General features: G+C 35.2%; 2 protein-coding genes across 2 annotated transcripts; one reads left to right on the forward strand and one right to left on the reverse strand.

The window, feature by feature from the left end:
- The first annotated feature begins 522 nt into the window (after positions 1-522).
- On the forward strand, positions 523-8877 carry LOC145571815 (exocyst complex component EXO84B-like). Its single transcript, XM_081630850.1, has 7 exons — positions 523-918; positions 2524-2621; positions 3484-4534; positions 6101-6589; positions 7616-7804; positions 8106-8242; positions 8461-8877. The coding sequence occupies exons 1-7, from the start codon at positions 766-768 to the stop codon at positions 8621-8623; spliced, it is 2280 nt and encodes a 759-aa protein (XP_081486976.1). The 5' UTR covers positions 523-765; the 3' UTR covers positions 8624-8877.
- Positions 8878-9901: 1024 nt separating this feature from the next.
- LOC145570175 (mitochondrial import receptor subunit TOM40-1-like) lies at positions 9902-16246 on the reverse strand. Its single transcript, XM_081629193.1, has 11 exons — positions 15948-16246; positions 15343-15424; positions 15121-15220; positions 14917-15012; positions 14758-14808; positions 13978-14043; positions 13650-13751; positions 12364-12432; positions 12195-12278; positions 10855-10950; positions 9902-10369 (listed from the first exon to the last, which is right to left on the reverse strand). The coding sequence occupies exons 1-11, from the start codon at positions 16078-16080 to the stop codon at positions 10313-10315; spliced, it is 936 nt and encodes a 311-aa protein (XP_081485319.1). The 5' UTR covers positions 16081-16246; the 3' UTR covers positions 9902-10312.
- Positions 16247-22292: the final 6046 nt, after the last annotated feature.

A 22292-nucleotide genomic window follows, 5' to 3' on the forward strand; every position in this document is an offset into this window, starting at 1 on the left:
TCCCATTGTCCCCTTACATGCATTTATGATCGTCAATTTACCTCCCACAAGAAACCCTTTCCACATTCTTGGATGTCGAAAATTGAAGACTTGAAGAGGGAAAGTTAATTTTCTTTTACTCTTTTGAATTTCATGTAGGAGCCTTGAGTATGATCCACAATTCCTCATCGAACATAATTTGAGAGGACTTTTCTTAATCTTCAAATTCCCATTTCCCATACCTCAAGTTAACTATTACAAGCACCTCAATAAAGTTTATATATCGATAAATTTTATTCATTTATGTCAAAAAACGAGATTAAACATGACTATTATTTTATAAACCATAAATACAAAACCATTCAACACAAAAATAATTTCAAAAAATGTTCATAACTAATTGCACAATCTTATAATCCGTATTTCTTAATTCAAAATAATACGGAGTAACAATAAATAGATTTATTTTTTAAAAAATCAGATAAAAAATAAAAGAATGTCTGAAATAATTGATGAATAAATGAATGAAATCATACTCTTCCTGCCTGACTGACCTGTCTTTCTCCACCAAACCAACTAACTCCACCACCTCCTTTTAGAGAGAGAAAATCGCCGCCGGTTCTCTCTCCTCCATTTCTCTGCTACTTTCTCTCTCCTCTTTCCTCCATTTCTCTACTACTTTTTCTCTCTCTTTCAATCCGATCATCATCATCTACTCAAAACCCTAATTTCCGACGAATTTCACCTTAATTCGGGGGATCCGATCTGAAGGAAGCTTCAATTTCAATGGCGGCAGTGAAGGTTCCGAGGTCTCGAGGCCACTCCGGTGCTCCGGCGAAAGAGAATTTGCCCAAACTTGAAGAGAGTTTAAACGCGTTTCGAAATGATAGGTTTGATCCTCAGTCGTATGTTCAGTCCAAATGCTCTCTTAACGAGAAGGTAATTTGATGTTTGAGCTTAATTTGTTTTTCAATTCTTTAATTTTTTTCTTAATTTGTGTTATTTCTGTTGAAATTAAAATTAAAATTTCGAGTTTGTCAGAAATTGTGCTTTTCTTGTTTTTATTGATTGTTGATTATTTGAAATTAGAGAAAGAGAGGAATTTTAATTTATTTTCAATTAATTTTTAGTTGATAATGAAGAATGAACAAATTATAGAATGATGATTGATGGATAGGCTAAATATAGGAGGCGTGCCGAATTGCCGATTTTAGTAGGGTTATTGCTGAGGTTATTGGAAGGGAAGGGGAGGGCGTGTCTGCATTTGAGGGACAAACATGATGAGATGATTCTAAAGGGCTGTACAAGAAACCAAGGTAGTTCTAATTTAGGAATTCTAATACACAGCAAAGGTGACGATTCCTCTTAAGGGAAAGGGAGGGTGTATAAATTTGAGGGACAATCATGATAAATTTTAAGGACTGTACAATAACCCAAGGTAGTTTTATATTTGAAATTTTAATAGACAGCTAGGTGAGGATTCCTTTCTTATTTCGGCATGTATGGTTATGGTCTTTTTGCTGTATGTAGAAAGACATTTGGGGATGGAAGTAAACTGATGGGATGTGTAATTCATTTTAGGATATATATGAAGGTGCTAATTGTCTATTTTGGGGATTGATACAAACAATCATTTCGATTCCATGAAACAGTAAGCTGGTTACTAAGGATGATGTCAAATTTGTGAGTGTACTGTAGTTTCTTGGTAAAACCTTACTAGGTGGCATGTTATCTCACCCAAATTTATCATTAGTTTCATTCTTGTAGGATGTCATTCCTCATCAAGTTAACTGAGGAATATGATAAAAAATTGTTCTTGTACCCCCATAAAGAATGAGTTAGTTATTGGGGCTTTGATCACTAAAGTTAAACAACTTCAACAGCTAGGTTTGGTCATTGATAAGTTACTGACAGCAATAGAAAAAGAGAGCAAGGGAGGGGTTTGTATCCTCCACACTCCAATTGAAACACTTCCTTTGTTCTTTTATAAGTGCAACACTGAGAGACAATTTGTAAGGCTCCTAAGACTAGGAGAAAAATAAAACTAGGGACCTCTGTGTGTTTGTGTGTGTGTGTGTGTGAGAGAGAGAGAGAAAGAGATGCAAATAAGGTAACGTTGCTAAATATTCTTGGGGCTTATTCAAAGGAAAGCGTGTCAAGTTAAGTTAGAAATATGAAAGAAAATTTGTTCTCGAACCCCATTAAGAACGAGTCAAACTTTTCCTTTTATGAACTTCTCGAGATGGAGCTAGGCTATGTTTTTAAGGATCTCTTTGCTGGGTTTCTTTTAGCTAGAAGTAAATTTTCCATTGTGAAGAAAGAAATTTTCTAAAATTGGCTTTTGATTGGTAGCACTTACCAGTATAATATAAGTTACATAATCATAGGTCATTGGAAATGTTATATGAAAAGTAGATTGTTTAGACACTTAGACTATACTGTTAGTTATTAGACTTGAAGTTTGTGTTAGCATGTTGCCTTTCTAGTCACTACAACATAATATCATCATGATGTGACAGACCTTATTCTGTGCTTTTAATACAGGAAATAAAGCACTTGTGCTCATATCTGATGGATCTAAAAAAGGCATCTGCTGAGGAAATGCGAAGAAGCGTTTATGCAAACTATACAGCTTTTATTCGGTGAAGACTCTATCTACTGAATATTGAACTGCTGTCTGCTTTAACTTTTATTTTACACCATTCTCTGGCATTGTCTGTTAGCTTGTCTCATTTCAATCATCTGAGCGATGTGATTTTAAAAATTAGTTGTCTAATTACCAATGAAGTTGACAGTTGACTTTCCATTTGTACAACTGCTAGAATATTTTCACTTTTACAATTGAATTTTAGAAACCAGAATTTGATAGTGTGTCTATGGTTCTGTGCTTGTATAACCATTTTTGACCCCTAACCATCCACAAGCTCTTCTGGGTTGTACTTTTGGTGGACGAACATGTTCACCCTGCACTCCTTCCCAAATGAAGGAGAAGAAAGAGGAACAGAAAAGTGGGAAGAGCATGCTGATGTGTTTTTCATTTTGGTGGTCTTAAATTTTCTGTATCACCCTCTTTCTTCATTAGATAATTCTTTGGTACAGGGAACTGGTTTCTGAATGCTACAATTCCTATCACGACAAAAAATTGTTGGCTGTTGCTGTTGGACTAATTGTGATTGTCCTGAGGCTTATTTTTTTATTTTTAAAGATTTTATTTAGTTCAAGGAATCTCACAATGTGTAGTTAGTGCAACATAGGTTCTGAGACACAAGCAAGGAAGGCCTCTTTCTCTATTAATTATCTCTTTTCTATGTTTTCTTTATATAAATTGCTGTTTTTCTTGGATGGAGAGCTTCCTGAAAAATCTTCTGGCATTATTTTTTAGCATGACATGCATACTAGCACAGCTTTAACCCTTGTGGCTTGTAATATCTGATGAGAGAAGTTCTGTAAATTTAATTCTCCAGTTTGTCCTGGTAAATTTAACGGTCAGGGTTTATAATGCAGTACATCAAAAGAAATTTCAGATCTAGAAGGGGAGCTTCTTTCTATCAGAAACCTTCTAACCACTCAAGCAACTCTTATACATGGGCTAGCTGAAGGAGTCCACATGGAATCATCAGCATTATCTAGTTCTGAAGGACATGTAATGAATGGTATCAGTAGCAGTGAAGAAAGGGAACCTTCAGATTTGGAAAAATGGCTGGTTGAATTCCCTGATCACCTTGACGTATTATTAGCTGAAAGAAGAGTCAATGAAGCTTTGACGGCCCTCAATGAAGGAGAGCGTGTTGCCTCTGAAGCCAAGGAAACTAAAACACTCAGCCCAGACGTGATCACTTCCCTTGAATATGCTATTAAAGAACGTAGGCAGAAATTTGCTGATCAGCTAGTTGAAGCTGCTTGCCAACCTACTACTCGTGGTACTGAGCTACGTGCTTCTGTATCGGCTCTTAAAAAACTTGGCGATGGTCCTCGTGCTCATACATTACTTCTCAGTGCACATTTACAACGATACCAGTATAACATGCAAAGTATACGTCCCTCAAGTAGCTCGTATGGAGGAGCCTACACAGCTGCTCTTTCCCAGCTGGTCTTTTCTGCCATTGCTCAGGCAGCCAGTGATTCTTTGACCATCTTTGGCAGCGAACCTGCCTACACTTCTGAGTTGGTAACATGGGCTACCCAGCAAATAGAAGCATTTGCTCACCTTGTGAAAAGGCATGCATTAGCTTCATCAGCAGCTGCAGGAGGTCTAAGAGCAGCTGCTGAGTGTGTTCAGATAGCTTTAGGCCATTGTTCACTATTGGAAGGCCGTGGTCTTTCACTATGTCCAACACTGGTGAAACTCTTCAGGCCTAGTGTTGAACAAGCAGTGGATGCTAATTTTAAAAGGATAGAGGAGAGTACTGCTGCCTTAGCTGCGGCTGATGATTGGATTTTGACATATCCACCAACCGTTGCACGTCAGTCTGGAAGGCCTTTGAGCACAGCTAACATGGCAGGATACCAGTACAAGCTTACAAGTAGTGCTCATCGGTTCATCTCGATGGTCCAGGTGAGTGATTTCTGGTTCTTTAATTTTATTTGAAATTAGCCTAATGAATATTATAGTTCTTCTATTTCACTACCTCAGCAATAGCCGGCTGTGTTTGTTGGAGCCTCTCATGTGGAATTTAGCGCCCCTTGATTTTTCATTCGTCAATGTATGATTGAAGGAACTTTAGGGAGTGATCTTGACAAAAAGTTTGTGACATTAGGATCATATCTTAACTTCAGTGTTCATGTTTAAGAGTGGCAACATTCTATTAGGGGTCATTTTGTGTAACTCTATGTAGAAACACGGAAATGTATGTAGAAAAGTAAATATTCCTATTAATAGGAAAAGGGGGAATATTAATTTTAATTACAAGAATTTGTCGGTTTTCCTTTTAGGAATATTGGAGGCCGTAATTGTTGTCTAGATTTAACTTAGAATATTAAAAGCAGAAAGAAAAGGATGATGTTGATGATTCAATCTTGAACAACATTAATTTATACTTGCTTCGTTTTTGTGTAGTTGACATGTATTCCTTTTTGGGAAAGTTCTTTTTAGTTGACATGTTTCTCTTTTTAGTAAGTTTCAAATTGTATAATTCCTATTTTACCCTTAAACAACTTTAGATTGGTGTATAGTTTTGTGGGTAAAGGGAATTATTGTATTGTAGCATCTTTTGACACAGCTCCTTAAAATGTTTACCTAAATGTAGTGTGAACTTATAAGAAATGGAGGAATTATTATGCAAAGAACTTCCGTGCCAGACTTCTAGTATTTACTCTCTCCACCTCCTTGGGGTCTTTGGTATTTGCTTACCATACCACTCTCCATCAGTGAAAAAGTGTTTCCGTTACATATTAACTTTTTCTGGATGATAATGGAGGTCTTATATCCTGTTTTCCATGTTGTTCGGTAGTTGTTTGAATTGACAAGATATAATGAATTGAAGCATACTGTATTAGTTATTAAGACTGGATGCTTGAAATTTTACTACGTAGTTTGTGTTATCTACCATCCAGCGAGTCATCTAACTTATTTCTCTAGCTAAGAAAAAAAAAAGAGAAAGTCTTCTTTAACTGGAGTAAATGTTTGCATGTGGTTCAGATTGTGGTAGCAGTGAATTAAGATTGAGGTGTCAAACCTTTGTGTTGACGTGAACTCTCGGGATTATATGTGAAAATTGTATCTAGAATGACTTGTAAAGTGGAAACTTGTCTACACCTAACTTTTTTATCCTTATGGGATAATCCAAAAAAATTACAGATAGAGGCGATAATTGTTTCTCAATCTTTTCCTTAAGCTTGGTACTAAAATTGATTATGAAAGAATTTGATTTACCTGAATCCCAGTGCCCTGAAAACTAGAAATTAAAAGATGTGTATTGTGGTTCCTTCTCTATGAAAGGTTTAACCAATGTGTCTTCTCAACATCTGCTTTAAAGTTTGTATTGTTTTTACTGTTACCATGGACTGGATCTGTATTGTGTTGTAATCTTGCTGAATCCTTCTCTTGTCTCTATCTAAGATGTTTCTGCTGTTTACAACAAGTAATTTAGCTTCTGACAACTCTGATTGCTACAACTTGCAGGACTTCTTTGAGGATGTGGGACCACTTCAGAGCATGCAGTTGGGAAGTAAAACATTAGAAGGTGTTTATCAGGTATTTAACTCGTATGTACATATGCTCATAAAAGCATTGCCAAACTCCCTAGAAGAAGAAGCAAATTTTGAAGGATCTGGAAGTAAAATTGTTAGAATGGCTGAGAATGAAGCCCAGCAAATTGCATTACTTGCAAATGCATCACTATTAGCTGATGAGCTACTTCCTCGTGCTGCCATGAAATTTTCTCAAAATAATCAATCTGATTATGATAAGCAAAATCGCCATCCTGAGCTCAGAGAATGGAAGAGAAGACTTGTAAGTTTAGTTGATAGGCTAAAAAATAGTTTCTGTCAGTTCCATGCTCTGGATCTTATTTTTACAGAAGAGGGTGACAGCAATCTTACTGCTGATATGTACTTAAGTATGGATGGAAGTGCAGAAGATATAGAATGGTTTCCATCTCCAATATTCCGGGTAATTTTTTTTTTCTTTCAATTGCAGCTGTCTTGTGGCTCCTGTTTATGTTTCATAATATCTGATGTTACAGACACAACGCCAATTCAATGTGCCACTTTATCTTCTCATTTCTCCATTCGTCTGTTAGTGATTGGGGACTGTGTTCTTAGGTTTTTGACCAGTATTTTAGTGGCCACATGTCATAAGCATTTTGGTTGCTACATGTTATGAAATGCTTAAAGATTCTTTTATTCATATTTTGTATTAGTTTCGCTAAAGCAACATAACCTCTCCCACCCCTTCTCTTAGGATTCCTCTTATTATACTAGTGATAATTGTGTTTGTGGAATAAGATTGCCGATAACCTGGTGTGGTCAACATTTATTGGTGATAACGAAAGTAGAGAACATGACTGGATTCAATTATCTGCGTGTTTTGGTGCTACAATTGTACAAATGCAATCGTGATGTATATACCTCCTGTACCTGAATATGCCGATTGACCTACAAGGTTCAATATATTTTATCTGCCCCAAATATATTACTAAAAAGTATTAATATCAGTAGCTCGTCACTTTTTACACAAAACCTTTTCATTGCAAAATTTGTATGCATATAATGTGGAACATTTTCTTATTTGTAAAGTAGTCCAGAGTCTTCCATCTTGGCACCTGTTTCTCTCGATGCATCTAATATGATTCATTCAGAAGCAGCTTTTTAGGAAGTTGATGTTGTTTGTTTGAACATACATTCTACATTTCCAGATGAATATGATTATCTGCATTTGCATCTTGTAAGTTGTCAATTGATGTTGCCCTTTAGCTTCTAATCTAGTACAGGAGTCTAGGTTTTATCTGTTGAGTTGTACGAATGGTTTTGAATGATTGTGATATCGCTTGCTATTTTATTGCTTTGGGGCCACAAGCCAAAAGGAACTTTAAAGAATGATTTGGCAAAGTTCGTTTGCATTTAATTAGCTTTTCCGTGGAAAATTTTAAACAAGAGATGTATTAATTTTACTTACCCTGATTTAAATGTTTTATAGGAACTTTTCTTCAAACTCAATACTATGGCTAGTATTGCAGCAGAGATGTTTGCGGGCAAAGAAAGATTTGCTACTTTGCTGATGATGAAACTAACTGAGACTGTCATCTTATGGTTTTCTCAAGACCAGAGCTTCTGGGATGATATTGAGGATGGTCCTAAGCCTTTAGGCCCTCTTGCCCTTCAACAGGTACAGAAGCTCAATTCTGAAGCTTCTTCCCTTTAAGATCTTGTGTTCTCGTTTTTCTAATATCTCAAATCGAATTATATCCTGAAATATTACCACAGTAGGCTTGGTATCCTTTTGCTGCCTTTTGAAAGATCTTGCTAAAACTGTAATATGATGTTTGTTCTGGGACAAGGAGAGTTGCTTCTCGCTTGTTTTATTTTCTTTGTAGAGTTTTTAATTTAGTTGTCTGATGCCTTCTGCAACTTTTATTCCCTTTGTTTTCAGAAGATAAATGTGACATTTTTCTCTTTGAACATTGCAGCTCTACTTGGATATGAAATTTGTCATCTGCTTTGCTTCCCAAGGTCGTTACTTGTCACGTAATTTAGTCCGTGTTATCAATGAGATAATATCCAAAGCTATAGCAGCCTTTCAAGCAACTGGCAGAGATCCATATAGGTAAAGTTCTTTGTGATGACTTTTTTATGTTTTGGTGTTTTCAGTCTCTTTACCTACCTATGTCTCCTGTCCCTCATGCTAAAAGAAATAGGCAGATAGAATTTTACTTTCTAAACCACTAGCTTGTGCATCTACCTCTTGAGTCCCAATTGCTTTATTTGTTAAGACATATTCAGTATCATTGATTTATTTCTATTCCTCTTAATTATTATGTTCAGTGTACTGCCTGAAGACAATTGGTTTAATGACATCTGTCAAGATGCAATTGAGCTACTGAGTGGGAAGCCACGAGAAATCAATGGAGAACGCGATCTGAATAGCCCAACTGCTTCTGTCTCTGCTCAGTCTGTTTCATCGTTCAGATCTCATGGGAGTTCTTAGCAGCAGAATGTTGCTCATTTGTACATTAGACTTGAAATGGGAGCTTCCAAACTTTACCAGCAAATATTTGTTCATAGTATGGTTGAAAATCTTGTGTCCCCCCTTCTCATTTTTTCGACCTTCTTATTATTTTGGCATGATGACTCGTAATTTTGTAGATCAATACCCACAGTAGCCTTCAGGTTAGAAATTCTGTCTTCTGGAAACATGTAATTACATGCAATTTGATTATAAATCTAGTCCTATTCTTTGAATGCATTTTTTGATTGAAAGGTACACTTCGTCTGTTTCCAACAATATGTTTATAATCTTTAGTGTACTTATTCAAGTTGCACGACACCTTGGCACCTTGTAAGGCTGACTCCAAAAACGAACACAATCCACGCAATTTGCCATAATAGTCAGCCAATTGTTCTCATCCTCGGCAAATCTTTTTACAATCATCCAATCGTCTTTTGTAGATATTCATCCCATTTGTTCCATTATTTTAAAACTCTTTCATCTATTTATATTTGAAAGCTCAATCTTGCTTCACTAGGTGGTTAGCACAAGGCTGGTATCATATCTTAATTCACTAATTAGTCAAAAAGTGCAAATTGTCTACTCTTTAGGTTTAGAGTAATAACTGGGCATATGAATTGAACTTTGACACTAATTTTCTTTTAAAGAACTTGTCTTTATATGTAACAGCTCCTATTCTAGGATTATATGCAAGAAATCCGAAAGACACTACAGATTAGGGAGTGGGGGGGTAGTCATTTTGATCCCAGCCAACACAGGGCCGTGCATATACGCTCTGGCAGGCCAATCTGTAGCTAGGTATTATAATTTTCATTACCTCTTTAGCCTTGAAAACCAGTCCAACCAAACTTGGCTTTTGGATGACATTAGATGACTTGTGTCATTGTGTTACTGCTTACTGGTAGGCGTGGTAGCATTTGATTCATCTTTGATATGAGGTAGGGTTATAAACCGTTATACGTAACATTATATCCAACCCTGTTTTTATTTTTTTTAGCCAACTATGGTATTAGCCTATTAGGGATTAGGCTAGTCCAAACCCATACCAAATACATAGTGCCAAATTGTGTTAAAACTGTCAAAGGTTAATGTACCAATCCTAGTCCGACTATGATTTAAAAGTTATTCAAAAAATACTCCCTAAATTGTTAATTTATTACCTTAATCTGATTTATTGTAATTTTACAAATGCTGTTGAAAAAACGCTACCAACCAGGTTTTGGTGGAAGAAACTTGGGGTAAGGGATGAGCACAATGTTAATAATAAATGCATCTGCATTTCTTTAAAAGGGAAAGAAAGAATAAATTATGAAATTGTACAGGTTGATGAAAAAGCTAGTCTCGACTCCGCAAGTGGTTTATTAGCCAACATCACTGGAACTTCAATTGTTTGCAATGATGATGAAGGCCATGGGAGAGAGAATCTTTGACTATATGGAATTCTAAGACAACTCTACTGGAAAAACTAGAAGAGTACTTATGAAACAGTATTCTCGACCCCAAAAGGTGTAAAATGAGACGAATATAATGCCCTATGAATCAGTATCTTTGAATATAAGAGTACAGAACTGATTTCGACCAAGAAAACAGAACAAAAAAATCCATCCTCCAATACCGGATATTGCTCCTAGTAGTAAACTTTGAAAGTTGGAATTGGACCTCCATGTTTTACTCCCCAACAGTAAAACCAAAACCAAATTTGTAATCTTTCTTCTTGTGATCGAGCTGCAAGAAAGTAGGTCACAGTCAAAAACCTTGCAAGAGGGTCAAGCTAAAAAATGCATCTCATGAATTCTAGTGCGACTAAATAGATGAAATGGAGTTGTAAATCCAAATGCACTTCAATAGAAAGCACCCGATCACAGAAAATCTAGTGCTTCATACAAATATGTAGTCACATGCTAAAACCGTTCCTTTTTTCTCATCTATGGTGTAGATACACATAATTAGGAGAATAGAAGAGTGTGTGGGTAGTGTAAGAAATAAGTAGGCAACAGAGTATTGTAACTTGTAAGTAGTGTTTATGTAAGAAAAAGTAGAAAAGAAAGTGGCAGTATTTCCTTGTAATTCAAGACCACACAGATAACAATGACACTAAGTTTTCCAAACCATTCTGAAGGACATCAAAGAGGAGGTTTCAACCAAAAACAGATTTACCAAGGATGCAGACCTAACATGTGATAATCTGGCATTTAAATTTAAGATCTCACCTCTGCAGAAAGTAAAAAGGTTAGACCCAGATTGAGTCTCTCCTCAAGAAAACCAGTAACACAACCGTTGGAGTCTATCTTCCCTCTAACACGTGCCTGCAGAGGAAATATAGCAAAATGTGTAGTAAGTTATACCTTCCAGTTCAGAATTAACACGGATCAACAAGATAAATTACATTCCTTGTAGTTATTATTATCATAATCTCAAATGTCTTTAACAAGGATCAAACCTAGGACAATGAGCTGAGAGGATTCGAACATACAAAAGCATTTACAGTGCGATCAAAGAGTTTTTTGCCATTATAATTTACAGTTCAGCTAGTTGTTTGATTTTTGCTATTATACGCTAATGGCACTAAATAGCTAATTTGAAATCTTTTCTATGAAACCTTTCTAAAACACACACCTAATAAAGGGGCAATGCAAACACATTTTATTTTAGCTTACATCCATAAATTTAGTTATAGCGAAGGAAGAGTACACTTGTCTTCAAATTTCTCACTCAGAATTTTTTTTGTCTAAAGAAGCTTCCCATTGATTTTGTCACTAATCCATATAAGTGTTTACACACATCATACTTTTAGTCAAAGATAAAATGAGTCAAAATCCTCTATTATATTCACAGTCAGCTTGATGGCTTGACTGCTTCTCGAATTCTTGATGCTTATTATTAAGGGAATATCTATTTATTCTGTGCCATTTGTTTTTTTACCTTCTGTTTTTGTATTATAGTCTGCCAGTATCTCCTAAGACACATCTTTTCTCCTTAGCCATACCTGATGGCAATCTTCTATCTTGATTTATACTAATATGTATCAACAAAAAATCCTTCAATACCTCATTTAATAAGGGTATTAGAGGAGATAATAAAACTTATCACTACGTACTATTTCCGATATCTATAAACAAGAATCAATGTATTAAATTAAACTATGGCATGCATGAAGAATGTTAATGGTGATTCGATCCTACTCTGATCTTACACAGTGATTAGCTGCTTCATCAATACAATGTGTAGCTCTTCTATAATGAAATGACATTCAATTAGTGGTCACAAGAACAAAGACACCAAAAGAACAGTGACAACAACTAAAACCACAAGGCTCTAGCTTCTACTCTGTACGACAGAAGTTTGATGATAGTTAACTATAAATGTTTATACAGATTCCCACTAATTTCATTAATGAAACAAAACAATCTATAATTAGATCAATGACAAAGTCCAATGACAGGAAAGAAACGAGAACTTTATGTGTTGATGAAAACGTATGTAACGCATTTTTGTTCAGATAATGCTATTGGAGAAGCACTAGATCAAGACACTGAGATTAAAATATTACCTGGCGTAGCACTGCATCATAACCTACTGTAGCTGTAACATCCTTTGACATATGGTTGTATGAAAATTCAGTTGCGAAAGAAAGCTGTATCATACAAATGACGTCAGGCTTCAAAAACTTGTTATAAGTCTCTCTAAAGATGATACAACAGCTGGACCAAATTTCTTACCTTTTCGGATACCTTCTGGACATAACTAAGCGCAACCATTCCTGTGCTAGCCACTTGTCCAGTAGCAACCTGAATGGTAGCAAAAAAAACATTAGCTCTAATACATCATGTACAGTCGATTCTTAATGAAGGTGATAGGTATACTGTGTCTGCAAATTGACAGGAATAAAGATAGGAACAGAAAAGGCCCACCGAGAACATAAACAAGCAAACTCTCTTCTTATACTGCAGACTCATCAGGCAAATTTTACACCCAATTTTTTACAGCCACCTTAATTTTAATATGTTGTATTAAAATGTGTGCACCAACAAAAGGTCCATTAATAGATGGAAAACCTGAAACTGCCCCACAATCCTTCCCCCCCTCCCCCCCCCCCCCCCCAGGGCTGAGGCCCTGGCTATCCTACTATTTAGTGCAATTTTTTTCCAATCAATTATTATTACTACGTATTAAAGAGCGTTCACAATTACATGTTTGTTACCTATGTTAACCTAACATTAAGAGTACCCATCAGACATGGGTAAAATGCAAGTGTCAAAACTTGACTATGTTTACACCTAAAACGATAATCAAAAATAGAAAATTCATGCTATTTGGTCCAAAATGAAGTGTCATGTGTAATACGGCTACAGAAACATCCAAGTTTTGAGGATTGGAGTATATGTCATGATAACTGAAGTGGAAATGCAAACTCCTAGTAACATGATTTGTCATAAGCAATTTTTCTTACAAAAAAAAAAAATAAATAAAATAAAAAAAAAAATGTAGTATCTGATGCAAAATCTTATGCTCATCTCTAGGTTTGGACAATCTACGGTTAACGTTATATTTGGAAGCTCCTTCAATTGTAAGACTATAAGCAACAATTTTGAGGGGAAAGGGGGGGAGGGGCATATCAGTGAAGAAGTAAATTTTTAGGTGAGTTTTTATAGCCCTTCAACCTTGGAAGTTCTAGCTCTATCTTAGTAAACACGCTTGCCAATTTAACCAAAAAAAAAAAAATTCAAACGGAACAGCAGATTACGTAAACTTGGAAGTTGGACCTCTTAGACAATACAAGTTTATGGAAAAATTCATCATATGCAGACTCCTGAATATGAGAGTAACATACTTCCTGAATCCCGACTTAAGTTATGAGAAATCTATGTGGATTTGAACATAACTGAAGAGGTATGAAGGCAAGGTGGAGTACCAAAACATAAAATCATAACATAGACCCAAAAGTTTTAAGACCAGGATACAAAACTGAACATGTAAAAATTTATGAAAATCAAAGTCAAATTACCGTCTTGTCATTATTGTATCGAGCAGCATAACCAACACCAGATTTTCTATGCTGACCAGTCCAGAAAATTTCACCACCTAGAGAGATATTTGGGGTCACACTCTGCATCCCACCAGTCAAAGGAAAAGAAATTATCAAAATACCACTTTGCCCATATAAATAATTTAAAAAGAGGAAAAAAAATGTTAAGCAAAGTGAAGGTAAATGCACGACTCAAGCAGCAAACACTTTGATACAACAGATAAATCCAATATTGAAACATGATATCAATTCAGTACAGAGGACAAAGAATATTGCAAATATATTTATTACAGCTCAACCTATTTACCTGTATGTAATTTGCCCCAATAAGTGTACCACTGCCTAGTTGAAGCTGAGCCCTGTAATCATTTCCCTGCCATTGAAAATCGTGTCCAGAAAACAAAGAAATGGGCATTACTCATGGCATAAATGATAGAAACTTCCTCAAATTGCTTAGCTCAAAGTTAGCAATAAGAATTGAAAACCAAAAGGAGAGAAGAATCAATATCCTGCACATTTAGCTTCAATTTCACATGAATATAGGACAGAATATGATTCAAATGGAGGAAGTTACTGCCACAGAAGACAAATGACCTATTATGTGTAACGTAGGAGGAAAAAGAAAATTGTGGATCAATATGAGGGCTTCATGGAAATGCAATCAAGCACAAATACACTGTTAACAAAAGATACTTGCCTAAAAGAGCTGGTTTTTTGCACAAGCATTTTATTGTAAAATGTGTGGAATAGTCATAGAGACACTAAAACAATATGCAACTCAGAACACTAGGTATCTGAGGCTAACAACAAACTTCATATTTGTCAAGACATTTTCGTTTCCAATCACACTGAAATCGATGCAAAATAAGAGCAATCCTAATATGAACCTCATATCCTGGTTGTAAATACCCCAGACAGACAATCTCTCTGAAAAATAGCATGCACAAATAGACTTCATAGTATCAAATTGCTTTTCCAAAGAAGATCCAGATGGTATATTGTAGGGCAAACCTTTTTCCTATAGAGGCTAGGTTGATATATTTATTACTACGTAGTAAAATAAATTTGGAAAGTATATAGGCCTTACCTTGTAATCAAAAGTACCCATCCCTTGAGACTGGTGAGGCTCACTTGACAGCTGGAAAAAGATTACCAAACCTTATTCATCAATCTCAATAACTTATCAGCTGTCCATATGAAGGTTTATGGGAACCATATACTAGAATAACATAATATGGAAAATTACCATAGCATTTCCCTTCAAAGTTAAATTATCTGTCAAATCACACTTAAGCCTTGCATTTAGTCTACCGTCGTGTGAAACCCTTCCAATAAGCATCAACTGTAAGAAACCATCAATTAAACAAGTTATTGCAAGGCATAAAAGAAGACATTGGTGCTAAATCATATTTTCCATCCTCTTAAACCTTTATGATTGATTTTAGCTAACCTTTGGGTCTAGAAAGTTAGCACCAAACTCGTAGTTGGCAGTCGGGATTTTAATAGGCTCTGGGTTTTGAGAGGGAACTTCTATCGGCCCCATCGTCACACTGCAAAAAAAGTAACAAGCAAGACATTAGACCGCCGGAGTTGCAACAACCTAAGAAACCTATCAGCACTAGCAGAGGGGCATTGATAAAAGTAAGCATAACAGAAAAGTAGCTTGAAGTACCAGTGACTAAGGAAAAATTTTGGGCTAAGGGCTTTAGTAAAGTCAAAGCGCATCCCTTCAAAGACTTCTGGCTTCAGAGACACTGTAAACAACCAAAGAACACAAATTTATGACTGTTAGCCAACTAGCTCCTTCACCGCATATCAATTACAACACTGAATCTCTAAACACATTGAACATTAAGCAACTACACTGTCTCAATCAATCATCATTAACTCGATTCGCCAATATGGGAGATCAGCAATAAGATTCAACCCGCATTCAAAATTAGAAGATAATCATATAATAAACACCCAATTCAGCTGAAGAACAAGTATCAAATTCCAATGAGCACAACATACAGTGAAATCAAACAAACAACCACACTCCTACTAAAATTGAACAGCAATGTCAAAACAAGATTCAAAATCCTGACTTTTAACATTCATAATACAATACTTCATTAGTTAATGTATTCTAAAACACCCAGAAAAATCCCAGAAAAACCCAGAAATAATACATCATCAAAAAAACGAAAAACATAATTACCCAGTAAAATTAACCTAATAATGAAATTAAAAAACAAAACTAGGGCGCATTGAAATGGGTAAGTCGAGAATACAAACTCAAAGATTCACGATGAATTTCTTCATAAGGCAGAGGACAAGGGAGATTGCCATAATCAACAACTTCTTCAGTCTTAGGAAGTTCAGTAGGATTGGCCGCCATTGCTGGACCTGTTGGAGGAACTCCTGCCATTTCTATTATAATGAAATCAAATCTTCACAATATTATTCCTGATTAATTCAAAATTATTGTTGAATCAACAAATTAGCAATCAAAAACTTCTCTCTCTTCTCTATGAAATAGAGATCAAAACATGGGTCGTAGAAGAGGGTTTAGGGAAAAGAGAGAAAGAGAGAGAGAAGATTGGGAAGAAAGAAAAAGGGTTATGGAGACGAAGAAGGGCTTTAGGAGGGTTTTGGGTCTCATTTTTCAGGGTTCGGGTTGATCCAATGATTCGGGTTATTCATTTTGTGGGTCGAATTACCATTTTTGCATATACTGTATAAAATTTAACGGTTTTTTTTTTTTATATTTTTTTTTCCCATGAAAGCAAGGAAATTTTGATTTTAACTCCATAAATAAAATACAAATTATGATATGTGGTTGGTCATATTGTGTGGCCAGTCATAGGTCCTATTTGGCAAAAGTAGCGGTAGCGGGTAGCTTTTAGCGGTTAAGTAGCGGATAGTTGTTAAGGTAATGAGTAGCGGTCAATTAGTAGTGGGTAGAGGTTATCTGTCAAAGTAACGGTTGATAGTATGAGTGTTTGGCAAAAGTAGCGTTTGCAATAACAAAATATACCAAAATTCATATAAAAATTGTTTTAAAAGTAAAAAAAAATTGTCATACGCTACCCGCTACTTCTAAACGCTACTTATTTTAACGTTTGAGAAAAGCTACCAAAACGCTACCTCTATCGCCAACCGCTACTAGAATTTCTACCTTGCCAAACACTCTTAAATTTTTTCTAGTAGTGTTTTGACTGGTCAAAACGCTAACCGCTACCACAAAACAGTGTCGGATTACTCAACTACTTTGTTAGTGTTATAGCTTATAAGGGTTACCCGGTCAGTGTTAGGTGATTACTTCGTTAGTGTTATATAGGTTACTCGATCAGTGTTATAGGGGTTATTCGATCCGTGTTTTAGAGGTTCCTTTGTTCTTTTACAAGTGGTCACACAATGTGGTCAACCACACACAAATAGTGATGTGAATAAATAGGCACGAAAATGTTTTTTTAACATTTAAAAAATAAATCTTTTAAATTAGCACTATAAAATATTTTAAAAATTGATTTTACCACAATTTAACCGTTTTCATGTAAAATTCCGTGAAATGGGGTCCATATAGGCATATACCACAGTGTCACGTGTTACCATGTTATTGGTTAAATAAAATTAAGAAAAAAATAAAGACCGTAAAACCAACCCAACCACCCCACCATCACCGCCACCCATTCCCCACCTAACTTGGGTGACCGCCGGCCCGCCGCCGCCTGTCTCACCTTTGGCACACCCCCCTCCTATTAAAACCCACTTCCCTCCCTCCCCCCCCCCCCCACCTTGAAACCAATCACCACCTGTTTCCCCACTCAAAATAGTTGCCCTTCTGATGAATCACATTTACATAGGATTTATAGGCACGTTTATGCTAAGTTTATAGTTGCTTTTTAGGTATTTTAGTCGCTTTTTAGGTCGTAAATGCATAAGTTATTTGTTTTTTGCTCTATTACGCTCCGTTTGTGTTTTTCTTAATGTTTCAGGTGATTTCATAGTCATTTGGACGCTTTCGTAGTGTTTGGAGTTGATTTGGATGATATTTGGATGGAAGTCAATGAATTGGGCTTATTAATCGAAGATCTCATGTTCGTGGATGTTGACTCTGAGGATTTTATGCATGAGAAATGATAATAGCATCCACAATTGTAATCCCCCGTATTTTTAAATATTTTATAAATGAAATTTTATTTTATTTATAATATTTATTTGTATTTTTCCGTAAGTTAATTTTAAAAGTTTCAAATTATTAATTTGGGTCAAAAATAATAATAATAATCATTTTAGCTCAAATTATTTTATGAACCTATATCCTACAATCCATGATCATAAAAACAAAGCCTAACCCATTTGTTTATTTAATTGGGCCATTATTTTCATTAGGCCTAATTCTACCCTACAATTCTCTCCTATAAATACCCCATGAATCCCCAAAAATTTCCCACACAAAAAGGTTAGTCTTATTTTCTCCTTTATTTTATTAATTTGTGTAATTATAATTATTGTTTTATGGGTTTTGATTTTATTGTTTGAAATTAATTTAATTAGTATCAAATTGTATTTTGATGATTAAACTTTATAATTTCAGATTTTATAAATGTCATAATTTTCAGATTTTGTAAATTTTATAACCTAGGGTTTTTAATTATTGAAAATCATGATTTTAGGGTTTTTATGAACAATTGATTTAGGGCTTTTATAGTAATGATATTTTGAAATTTTGGTGATTATAACTAATGATTAGTTTAACTTAATTCCAGATTATTTTGAACACGTAAATTCGTGTTTTAATTTTTAGATTTCCGCTCGTTAATATTAATCCCGTTTTAATCCCGATCAGGTTCTGAACTCATCCGATTTTGATTAAAAAGTAGTGTTTTCCATGTGATTTTCGAGCACATTCAGCCCCTAAATATGATTTTCGGGCAGTTTTTGATTTTTAACGAAGTTTTTTTATGCTTAAAATTTTATCCTTGAGTTTGATTAATAAAATTAATTATATATAAAGTTAATTAAGCATAAATATATGTTTTTATTGAAGTTTTAAGAGGTTTTTCATCATTTTATATTGTTGAAAATTACTTGGGTTAGTAATATTAATTGTTGGTTGTTTTTTTTAGGAAGTGATTATTTCCTAGGAGACTTTTAATTGAGTATAAAAGTGATGGGTTGATAAAGTTTTGAAGGGTTTTTAATTAATCTAAAGTGCTGGAAATAGTTTTTAAGTACTACTTTTGATGTTTTATAAAGAGGGTTTAATCACCCATTAAAAAGGGAGATTATTAGGGGTTTTTAAATAATTTTCAGATTTTTATTAAACTTTAAACTTGCTGTAATTTCATGTATAAGAGTATATTTTAAGGTTTTTATGAAGAAAATTTAAAGAACTATATATAAGCCTTTAATTTTAACTAAAGGGAAGGTTTTAAAGTGTTGTTTAATTGGATTTTGAAGGTTTTTAAGTAAGATAGTATTGCTGTAAATTTATTTGCTTGGGTATTAATTTAATTCTCGTTGTTTGGTTTAGGAGAGGAGTTTATAGAAGATGATTTCTAGTGAGTAAAGTGGCATACCAACTCGTATATTCAAGGTACGTACAAGTTACGAAACCTTGCCTTTAGAAGCATGTTTAGGGATGTATCGCGAACTTAGTATCATGTATAGAGAAGACTGCGAATGATTGTTTGGTTATACATTGTGATTTCCATATGATGTGCACTATTTTACTTTGCAAATATTATTTATGCATTAACTTTTCAAGATGCGCTTAGAGGCAAAGGTATGTGAATATGTGGAATGACTTATTTATTACTCATTCATGATTATTGAAATAGAATGAGTAAAGGAAGAATTCAAGTCTTATGAGACGAGGTTAAGGTTTTGGGGGTGCCTTATGCACTCAAGGTGTTTATACACCGAGGTAGTTAAAGGAACCAATAATGAACACTGCTTGTAACTAATTAATCAAGAATTGAATTGGAAATTTGGTGTACTTGATTGAATGGATATTGGATTGATTGTATTGCTTGCATACGAGTAATCACCAAGTCTAAATTTGTAAATCACGTAAAGTGCAAGATGGATGAGCAATGAAACTCTGGATTGGTGCACATCTAGAGTAATGACAATCAGGGGTTGGGGTACACGGGGTATTAGCCATGCACTTTTCTCGAGGTCGTCTGATCTACGAGTCTCTTGTTTTAAATACCTTTCAAAACTAGGAGTTAGATGAGATCTCATACTAGCTACGGTCACGGAGTCGCGCCCGTGGTCGTTGGATGTTTTATTGATGTTTCCGAAAGGAGGCATGGGGTTTTCTTTTATTGATGTTCCAAATGGAGCATGGGTTGGACAACCTTGTCTATTGCTTAATCCAATGAATAATAATGATGAGTTAACTACTTTTAACTAGTGAAGTCTTAGTAAATTGATAGTTGAGTCATGTGTCGAGTCTACAAATTAATGGTGTGTGATGATTGATTGTTAGTAGCATGCTAGGGTTTTCTCATTATGTTTCGCAGCTTGTATGTACTCAGCTTTGCTGATTGCGTGCTTTGTGTGTCTTTCTTTGGTCATGGCCTTCGCCTTTCAATGACCCTGTGACGATCTAATTTTTACACTTGTAATATTGGGGAGCAGAATAACCACAGAATCTTACACATGCAGCATCCGTATCTAGGTGGTGGGATCTTGAGTGGAGTGTTGGTTGCTTTTCTTATTTTTATTGTTATTTACTTTTGAAGTCATCTAAACTCAATTTTTTCTTTCACACTACCTCTATTGATTCGAGTTTTGAATAAGTGTCTTAATGGTTCCAAGTTGTAAGATTTAATTTGGCTATTGGTTTTGAAACTTATTTAAAACTGTTTTAGTTTTTTTCCGTTGCTAATTTCTGAAATACCCTTAACGTTTGAACACGTGGCGGTAGCACACCAGTTATTTGTCTTGAATATTGTTCAGGGTCCTCACAGGTTTAAAGAGAGAATTATTGGGGTGTTACAACAATGATCGCTATGCACTTTTTGGAATTGAATTTGAGTTAGAAATGAAGTTAAACGATGTTTTACAAAGTGTCAAAACAGACCTTTGGTCACTATTTTGATCATAACTTGAGTTCTAATTATCGGATTGAAGCGATTCAAATTGCATTGGAAACTAGACTTAACGAGATTTCCATTGATAGGTATCACACCCCAATATGCTTCCTGGATCTTGAGATACAAGCCTTTGAAGTTGACCCTGCGAAGTTGCCAATCCATCACCCAACCATCGGGCGATGGCCGTGCTGTGCGAGCAAGCGTGAGCTGCTGCTTGGGGTGCAGATTTTCCATTGCCTGATGGTTGAGCGTCGTTCCGACCATCGGCCACCCATCGCCCGATGGGTGGGGTGTTCGCGCAAACGATGAGGAATCCTACATTGATTATAACTCTTTCAATCAACCAATCATATCACGACTTATGTAATTACTATTTTTCTGATTTTATTTTATTTATTTATCTTAAGTTTAGTTTTAGGATAATATAATTACTCAAGGGATATTATTTTTCCCTCATGCTTTTTATATCTTTTATTATTTTTACGTTCTTTTGAGTTATCTCTCTAGCCCTAGTTTCTCATAGACAATTCCATGGATTCCTCCATGGTTTTGTTCTTGAGTTTGTTACTTTAATTTATAGAGGTAATTTTATTTCTTTACTTTAATTATGTTTTCTTTATTAAATTTAGTTTTTATTATTTATTTCATGCTAGAGTAGTTTATTACTAGGGTTTGGGAATCCATGTTTATATGATGAATCTTGATTTATAATTTTAATATTTTGATTATTGATTTCTCTAATTGATAGTGTTTTATTGTTAATCTTGCAACCTGATCAATTGTTTGATTAATTATTGTTAATAAGAGTTTGAATCGAAAGATCTTACTTTTAGAGGCTTACCTACAAGTAGCAATTTTGATTATGTTAGCGACCGAACTATATATGTTGAATTGAGAGTGTTAAGACCCGACCGTAGGCTTAGTAATTGCTCTAGATAATTGATTGGTTGAATTGTTATTGATATTTGATAGATTTATAACTTTAAACATGGTGAATCATAACCCTAGGTCTTTTTATTAATTATTGTTTTATTTCCTATTTCAATTAGACTATATTTCTATCCCAATTTCGTGACATAGTTTAGTTTCTCCATACCTTAAAAGCTAGATTGAATAGCCATTTATCTGTGGATTTGACCCTACTTACCCTACTACATTGTTAGTTGGTTTTGTTAGGAATTTATTTTTGACAGGTTTACGACAATGTATCACCTTCTCTGAAAAACAACCATCAAAATTGCCCACTACCAGTAAATTTGGCCGGTATTGGGGTTGAGTGGTCAATTTCGACCATTAGTGGCTAATGTTGTGGTCGTGTTTGGGGGGGGGGGGATGAATAGTGGTCGCTTTAGGGTTGGGGAAAGAGAGGGGTCGAGTTTTGGTGGCCGGGTGGTCGGGCTGGGCCAGGGGTGCGGCGAGGGCGAGCTATGCGGGTGAAGTGGGGAAGGGGTGTTGGTGGGGGAAGTTGGGTTAGTTTTAGGGTTTATTTTTATTTTTATTTTATTTTTTTAACCAATTATATGACAAAATA

This window comes from Chenopodium album, chromosome 12 (genome assembly GCF_948465745.1).
Source record: "Chenopodium album chromosome 12, dcCheAlbu1.1, whole genome shotgun sequence".
Classification (NCBI taxonomy): domain Eukaryota; kingdom Viridiplantae; phylum Streptophyta; class Magnoliopsida; order Caryophyllales; family Amaranthaceae; genus Chenopodium; species Chenopodium album.

Bases quoted from the DNA above. Each gene is read 5' to 3' on its own strand.
- LOC145571815 (XM_081630850.1), top strand. From the start codon at position 766: ATGGCGGCAGTGAAGGTTCCGAGGTCTCGAGGCCACTCCGGTGCTCCG. The intron at 4,535-6,100 runs GTGAGTGATTTC...TACAACTTGCAG, and splicing joins GGTTCATCTCGATGGTCCAG to GACTTCTTTGAGGATGTGGG. The intron at 6,590-7,615 runs GTAATTTTTTTT...AATGTTTTATAG, and splicing joins TTCCATCTCCAATATTCCGG to GAACTTTTCTTCAAACTCAA.
- LOC145570175 (XM_081629193.1), bottom strand. From the start codon at position 16,080: ATGGCAGGAGTTCCTCCAACAGGTCCAGCAATGGCGGCCAATCCTACT. The intron at 14,809-14,916 runs GTAATTTTCCAT...ATCTTTTTCCAG, and splicing joins CTTTGAAGGGAAATGCTATG to CTGTCAAGTGAGCCTCACCA. The intron at 14,044-14,757 runs GTAAGGCCTATA...TTTCAATGGCAG, and splicing joins TGGGTACTTTTGATTACAAG to GGAAATGATTACAGGGCTCA.